Consider the following 8,532-nt stretch of genomic DNA (forward strand, 5'->3'; position numbering starts at 1 on the left):
ATGGACGTCTTTGGTTCTACTTCCCTTTCCTCTTCCACATCACCTTCATACACCTTTCCCATTCTTACTAACCTCTCCCTTCCCTCATCCTCTCCCTCTCTCTCCCCATCCCCAGGTGTAGCTTCCACTGCTCTCTTTTGCTTTTTCCTATCCCTCCTTTCTCTACTGGGCATTCTGGGCAACTTGTACACCCTAGGGCTTCTGATTCGCCGCCGCAGGATGTCAAGAAGGCGGCGTACCGCTCCTTCCTGTTGTTATAGCCCTTCCTGCCTTGGCACATCCTCCCCTTCTTTCTCCCCTTCCTCCTCTCCCACCTCGTCCTCCTCCTCTTCCTCCCTTCACCTGCAGGTTCTGAGTCTGGCTTTGGCTGACCTGGTGTACCTCTCCACTGCTCCCTTCATTGTGTACGACAGCCTGGCATCTGACTGGGCCTTCGGCGAACTAGGCTGTCGACTCCTACTCAGTCTGGACTTGCTCACCATGCACGCAAGCATCTTCACCCTCACTGCTATGAGTCTGGATAGGTATCGAGCTGTGGCTGATCCACTGGTAGCCTCGTCCACACCTTCGTCTGGTCTCCTGAGAGTCGCTTTGGCCTGGGGCTTTGCCGTGGCTCTCAGTTTGCCCATGATGATCACTTTGCACCTTGAAGATGGAGAGAACCAGGAAGGCAAGTTGTGCGTTCCCGCCTGGGATGAGCAGAGTTCGAAAGCCTACCTCAGTGTACTCTTCTGCACCAGTATTCTAGGCCCAGGGCTGGCCATCGGAGCATTGTATGCAGCTTTGGGAAGACTTTACTGGGTATCTCAGACTCAACCAGCTTGGGTCGGAGGGGGCAATGCCTACCCGCCCCGTGCACCTCGCCCCAAAGTTCTGCTCCTCATCCTGGGGATTGTGCTGACATTCTGGGCTTGTTTCCTTCCATTCTGGATCTGGCAGCTTCTACCATTGTACCGGCCTGAGGTTCTGCGTGTGGTGCCGGTGGGCACGCAGGTGACCATTAATCGTATCCTCACAGGGTTGACTTATGGAAACTCGTGCGTGAATCCCTTCTTCTACACACTGCTGACAGGCAAGCGCAGGCGGACCAGCAGGAAGGCGATAAGTGCGGCTGCCCCACTCTGCCAGAAGGGCAGCTCTGAACAACAGTAACAGCTGCCCACTATTAGTGCAACCCATGACCAATAAGACTGTGCATATATGTTTATTGCACAGATTACTAATTTCGGTGCTAAAGGGCTTATAGCTTTATACGCTGTGCAAATATAGTAATACTCTCTAATCCAAGCCACTGATGGTGTGTGCTCCCTGGACCCCTGTACATATATAATTATAATTAATATGATCAGCATTATGGTCCTTGCAAACCAAAATGAAATACTTAGTGATGAAAGCGTTTCTGAAATCTTTAGGATTTGTCACCTTTGACTAAGAAATCAATTCTGGTCAAACCGCTGTTAAATACTAGTGTACAAAAATGTGTGAAACATCTGTTTATAGGGCAACTTGAAAGGGACAAAACAAGCTTTGTCAGGATTCATGAATCGCCCCAGGATACACTAAAAGCAGGTGTGAAACATTTAACTACCAAATTGGTTTAAGTGCAAAGGAGAAATTGCATGGATTTGGCTCAAAGCTAAAGGACTTGTCAGAGTTTGCTCTTTTGAGGAGGATAAATCACTTCTGTCGTGAAGCCAGGGCACACATTCTCTCATTCTTCCAATAGGACATTATGTTCTCTATGAGGTACTTCATTATACTCAACTAAAACATCTTTTTTTTTTTTTTTTAGCCAACAGACGTATTACAATCCTGACTTTGTGTATTTATTGGCACCTTATTTGAATCATTTGCCTTTTTTTATTATACATGATTCTGTTTTTAAATTGAATTAGGCATTTTTAAACAAAAAATTGAACCACTTTTAAAAATAAATTGTTTCCAGTAGCATATCTACACAAATTTGTTCAATCTTTGCCCCTATTTATGCATGTTAATAGACAATGTCAGCCAGTTTTGTCAAATTTTGAGATCAAATGTTCTAAAAATCATACTGTGTTTGAAAAATTGCACCAAACCTGGACCCTTCAAAAAATATTTTTGAAAAGATGTTTTTTTTTTAATTGTTCTATCTTACCTGTATTATATTTGTTTTGATTTACTGTTTAATAATGCATTGCTTTGCACAAGAAAGCTTGGCTGAAAGAATTATAAGTGAAATCTGAGGTGCTTATTATAACATACAATTGTCAATAAAGAAATATTCTATGTAAGAACAACAACAGAATGGTTCATGAGTCTTCTGGGAAGCTTTAGAAGACTTCCTGACACTGCCTAAATGATACTGCAGAAACATGACACTGTAAAGGAGTACTGTCCTTATTACAATAGCAGATGAGTGGATTTTTCAGTGAAGAAAATGAAGAGAGGGAACGAAAGGGCACAGAGATGGAGAAATTAATAAGAAATGAAGAGAAAAACACAGAAAAGAACAAGAAAGAAGGAGAGATTGAGACTGTACAAATAAAAAAATGAAATATGGTTTTCATTCAGGAAGCATTTATTTATGTGTCTGCATTGGCCTGGACTATGCTTTTGCTAGCATTCACTTTTTTGTGGGTCTTGCATGGGGTGTGTGTGTATTGCACTGCAGTGCTTGGATGTGACCGTATTTTCATTGGATAATATCAGCCTTATTGAGTCTGTATCAGCTTTTTGCACTTTCTGAAACTGACCCACAAATGTTAGTGTGTGTGTTTCGACCTTCAAATTTGATTAGTAAACTCTGTAATGCAGTTTCTGACTTATTGACATCATCATAAACCAGTTCAGATTACCCAAAATGGAGCCTTGTCTTTGAAAAGTGTACAAATCAAGCGCATTGTTGAATGGCAGCACTGCATTGATTTGTGGTTGCCTGCTGCTCTGTGACGCACATGAACAAATATTGTTTGATAGAGAACAGTAAAGAGATGTCTATGTGTGTGTCACAGGGGTGTCTTTAGCCCCTTGGGGATGCATTAGGGTCTTGGCTGATGTTTTTTTTAGATTAAACAAGAAAAAGAATATAAAATCAACAATACACAAATAACAACTAAATAATTTGAAACATCCTGATTTAGATAAGCTGGATACAATTATCAAACACCTAATCTAACATCATTTTCATGTCTGGGTTGTGATTTCATTACGCTATATCATAAAACACTGATGTTCTCCTCATTTGCTTTAAATACAAGATCCATCCAGTCTCTACAATGTAGTTTGGAAAAACGCCATCGAACATGGGACTCCATGAGGACCTGATGTGTGGACCTCCCTTTCTCTTTTCATTTTCCTTGGGCATGTGTTTCCATTTACCTGAGAAACATTACAGCATGTTGAAGGAGTAATACTGTATGTGTATGTCCCTAACTCACGGTGCGAGACTGGTGAAAGTCATAAATGATGTCCTGTTGCATGAGAATACATAGCTTCAGTTTGTCCCACTGATCCACACTGCACAATCCTGTGAAAAACAATTTTGTGGTGCATTTAATGTCCGTTATTTTATATTAAAGTAATTTATATTAAAAAATTGATAGTTCACCAATTACTCACCTCTGTGTCGTTACAACCACGTATAGTTCACCCAAAAATGACAATTCCGTCATCATGTACTTACCCTCAAGTTGTTCCGAACTTGTATGAATTTCTTTCTTCTGCTGAACACAAAAGAAGATATTTTGAAGAATATGGTCCAAACAGTTGATGGGCCTCATTGACTTCCATAGTATTTTTTCCATACTATGGAAGTCAATGAGGCCCATCAACTGTTTGGTTACCCATATTCTTCAAAATATCTTCTTTCGTGTTCAGCAGAAGATAGAAATTCATACAAGTTTGGAACAATGTGAAGGTAAGTAATGATGACAGAAGGTTAATTTTTGAGTGAACTATCCCGTTAATTACTTTATACGTTGAGGAAGTACGTCTGAGCCTCTGTGTTCAAAATAAGTAAAATGGATGGATTTATACGGTCATGTTTCCAAAAAGTGTGATAAAGTAGCCCATACTAATGCACTATAATTCAAATCTACTGAATCCATGCTCTTTAGGTGGAAATGAGATTTGTCAATGTTCACTGATAGTCTTCCTCAGTACCGTAGCTCTGAATAACTAAATCGGTGGATAATGGTTTAAATTTGTTAATGTTCTTCACACAAACTTATCGTATGAGTTGCAATATAGCGCATTAATCATATGAACAACTTCTGTGATACTTTATAATGCTTTTTTTTGGAGCGTGGCAGTATATATCAATCTTTCTTTGCAAGGAAAATTTTATTGCCAAACATAACATCTTGCGTTTGACAAAAGAAAGAAACTAATATTGGGTCAAAATGACTCAGTAAAGGTGAATAAATGATGAAAAATGTTAATTATTATAATATTTTTGCTCCTTATGCTCTATCATATAGGCAGAACTGTTGGTTCAGATTAATTTAATAGCATTTAGCATGAAGAAGTTGGTTACACTTCATGTCATTGTTACAGTGTAATTAAATATTAGGGTAGGATAAGGGTTTGGTTAAGGGTTAGTTGCCTGTAATTATACATAATTTACTGTTATTTCAAGCAACATATGTAACAAGGACACTGTAAAATAAAGTGTTACTAAGTCTTTTGGGGAACATTCCAAACCTCATAGTTTAATGACAATATTCAAGTTCAGCTGGAGGACTTTGGGGTCTTGAATTCAGACCCTCTATCCGTTGTTCTCTCTCAAGAGGGTCTGAATGATTGAGCATGTGATAAACTTCAAACATATGCTAGTATCCAACGAACCCAAACAGTGGAAAATATTGCCATGAGGGAGGGCAGCAAATCCATAAGCTGTCAGTTTATATTGGTAGTCACCAAGAGTTGGTATAGTTGAGGTTTCCAACAATAACCGCTGTGACTCTGTCGGAGAGAAAGTTCTCATTTTGAAGGAGGCAGCAGAAAGCTGCTGAAGACAGACCTCAGAGGTACGTATGGGGTGAAATAGTTCCTTTTTTTTCTCTGCATCGTTTTGTGTTACCTGTGTGCTTCATAAATCCAACACATGTTCCTGTTCCTGGAATCCTGAGTGTCTTTCCATCCTCACACTCCCCTCCTCGTCCCTTGCCTGTGCTGCAGTGTTTGTGGCAGGGGCAGGTGCCCCTCCCTTGGGCAGTCAGCTCAGGAAAGTCTCCTGCTGGGCAGACGAGACTAGGCCGAAGTTTAGGCCAAGCTCCTGCTGAGAGAGAATAAGAGGCTCCCTTTCTCTAAGACACACATACACAGACCCAAATTCAAAACTCCCATCTGTTTTTTCTCTCTCTCTTTTTCTTTGTACGCCTATCGCTCTTCCTTGCCCGTTTTTCTCTTTTTACGAGCAGTGAAAGAATATACAATTGCCCCAACATGTAGAAAACGTATGAAGGCCATTACATTAGATTGCAAACAAAATATCGAACTAAGCTGGGGGAAAGATATCACAAAATAGTGATACAACTGCATTCAAAACAGTGTAAAGAAGCCTGTAAACTTTACAAATCTTTTGAATGAATGCTTTGTAGCCTGATTCAAACTGACCAAGTCATGTGATTTCAGGAAACGAGGCTTCGTTCTGGCCAAGTGAACCCATGAACCAGTATAAAATGTAAAGTTGTAAGTTTTATCATTTAATAAAAGTTGTAGAACATCATGTTTGTTCTCTGAAGATGATCAGAGGTCTTACAGGTTTTGGATGACATGATTAATGACAATTTTCTTTTTGGGTGAACTAACCCTTTAAGGTTTAACCACTGCAGTCATTTGGACTATTTTAACAATGTATTTACTACTTTTCTGGGCCTTGAAAGTGGTCATAAGTTGCAGTCTATCGGAGGCCAAAAAACTCACAGATTTCATCAAAAATATCTTAATTTGTGCTCTGAAGATGATCAAAGGTCTTACAGGTTTTGGATGACATGATTAATGACAATTTTCATTTTGGGGTGAACTAACCCTTTAAATGGTGACTGTCATTTTTCAGTATAACAATATATAGTTTTTTAATTCAACACTTCGCAAGCATATTTGTCTTTTTTTGTGAAATGTTTTACTTGAAAAATGCTTGTGCTTAGCGATGATAGAAGTGATAGGCTTTTTAAAGCTGCAGTCCGCAACTTTTTTGTGTTAAAACAGTACAAAAAGTATATAATGAGAATATACAACATGAATCCATTTTCCAAACCGTGTTTTTTTCTTATCCTGAATCATTATGGTACACTTATAATAAGTTTGTATATTTGGACGATTTCAGACTGGACTGGTAAGACTCGCCGCAGAGTATCACAGTAACTGCGTGACTCGCCATAGACATACATGGAGAAAAGTAGCTCCGGCCAGAATGTTCCTCCACAAGATGCATGCAATTCTGTTTATTAACCGCTAGAGGGCCAAAAATCGCGGACAGCAGCTTTAAAATGACTCTTTGTTGCAAATCTCTGTAAAATTCCGTACTCTAGCGACATCTGCTGGTTGAAGTCCTGTAAATGCAACTAGATTGCAGCAAAATAAGATATTTTTGATGAAATCCAAGAGCTTTCTGACCCCTCCAAAGACAGCAATTTAATTACCACTTTCAAGGCCCAGCGTTGGCACTCTGACGTAAAACCTGAAAGCGATGCACTGCATCTACAACATAAACAGCGTAGGAGAATTATAGGGAAGAATATTGTTCAATAAAAGTTGAACCACTGCAGTCACAGACTATTTTAACAATGTCTTTACTACCTTCCTGGGCCTTGAAAGTGGCAAACGTTGCAATCTATCGGAGGCCAAAAAGCTCACTGATTTTATCAAAAATATCATAATTTGTGTTCTGATGATGAACAATGGTCTTATGGGTTTGGAACAACATGAGAGTGAGTAATTAATGACAGAATTTTCATTTTTTAGGTGAACCAAGCCTTCAATTCCAGTGACAGCCAACTACTGCAGGGTGAAGTATTGGTTGAAATACTTTTGGGGCCCCTGCTCATCATGATGTGCATAATAATAATAATTAAAAAAAAAATCAATAAATCAGTTTTTGTAATGTTCATTTGAAACAAAAGAGTTTACAAAGACTCTTGCAGCAGGAAAAACCCCACAATGACTTGCTAAAGGGTGCTGATCGCTGTGCTTTTACCGTAATTTATGTTCACACACATATACCAGAACGTTTATGTCAGCATGTTGCAAATCTGGCAGATGTGACCGAAAACCTTTCTAACACTGCCAGCAAACAGAAGATGGCCAGCAATACAAGCATCTCTTTGTAGCCCGTGGGGCCCTGGTGCCATAAAGCGCCTTCTCCTGCCTCAATCCCTGTCTTCACACATCAATGTCAGCCGCCAAGATCAGGCGAGACCCTGGTTTGCATACTTTGGAGGCCGGAGGTTACATAAATGAACATCAGAGCCACTGTTCACACACTGATTCTGACGGTCTGACCAGCAAGCCAAACTGTAAAAATGCCATGTCTGCACCTCTCGCCATCATCTTTTTTCAGGAGCATACAGTAGGCTAGGAGTCCAAGTCTGAGACCACTACTGAAAATGCTTTAATTTGGCATTTTTCTAAATCATCAGCATAAAAACACACAACAAACAAAAATATTAGCCCCGATGATGTTTTCCAGCATGATTTGAGATGATTCTTCTATTTTAGTGGAAGCAAGCACCTTTTGTGCAAATGAGGTCACGTGGTTAATCACATATTTGCTTACATTTGATTACAAAGGATTTCATTCCAAACTTTATTTTACATTTCTCAACATTTGAAAATGTATAGGTTTATAGGTTTTTTTTTTAATATATGGGACTTGACTTATGGACACTGCAAATACTACAGATGTTTTGTAGAGATCTTGCACCTCCTTGTGGTCTGATTATAACTGATAACACCTGAAAATGTCAGCCTTTGTCTCTCTAAATTGAACGCATTATGAAATTAAGGTTTTAAATGCATCCAGATACAAATGCTTCAGAAGTCTAGTTACCCTTTCTGTATTCTAGAATAGGATCTTGTTTCAATGTATAATACAAAGAAGAAGAAAAAAAATCAGCCCAAGTCACATCTTTTAATGCCAATTACTAGTCTCAAAATAAATTTTATGAGTTATCAGCCAAAGAAGAAAAACTGCAACAAAATATTCAATAGAAATCAAAACCCTTTTCTGAGGTGGTACAAGTCTGCTAGAAGAACAATTACTCGTGCTCATACATTTGAAACAGAATTCTTTACAGCACCTGAACTTATGAACAATTCTATTTCTCCCAAAGTGCAGAATTCCCCTTAACTACTTCCTGAAATAATACATTTATGCAAACAATCTTTAAACACTACTTCAATCAATATTTACTAGACATTCTTATGAAAGGTATTTAAATCATATATTTGTATCAAATGTTTGAATATATAATTATATTTTTTCATTACGTTGCCCCAAATATACATCAATTAAAAAAAAAAAAAAAAAGGCTGAGAACCCATGTGCGA

General features: G+C 38.9%; 1 protein-coding gene across 1 annotated transcript; it reads left to right on the forward strand.

Moving 5' to 3' along the window:
• On the forward strand, positions 1-1,152 carry uts2r3 (urotensin-2 receptor 3). The gene has a single exon (XM_067392994.1). It carries the CDS (start codon positions 1-3, stop codon positions 1,150-1,152), a length of 1,152 nt encoding a protein of 383 aa, XP_067249095.1.
• The last annotated feature ends 7,380 nt before the right edge of the window (positions 1,153-8,532 follow it).

Source organism: Chanodichthys erythropterus, chromosome 2, assembly GCF_024489055.1.
Source record: "Chanodichthys erythropterus isolate Z2021 chromosome 2, ASM2448905v1, whole genome shotgun sequence".
NCBI lineage: Eukaryota > Metazoa > Chordata > Actinopteri > Cypriniformes > Xenocyprididae > Chanodichthys > Chanodichthys erythropterus.

What these genes read in the sequence shown, in the direction of transcription:
- uts2r3 (XM_067392994.1), top strand. Translation starts at nt 1, where the DNA reads ATGGACGTCTTTGGTTCTACTTCCCTTTCCTCTTCCACATCACCTTCA.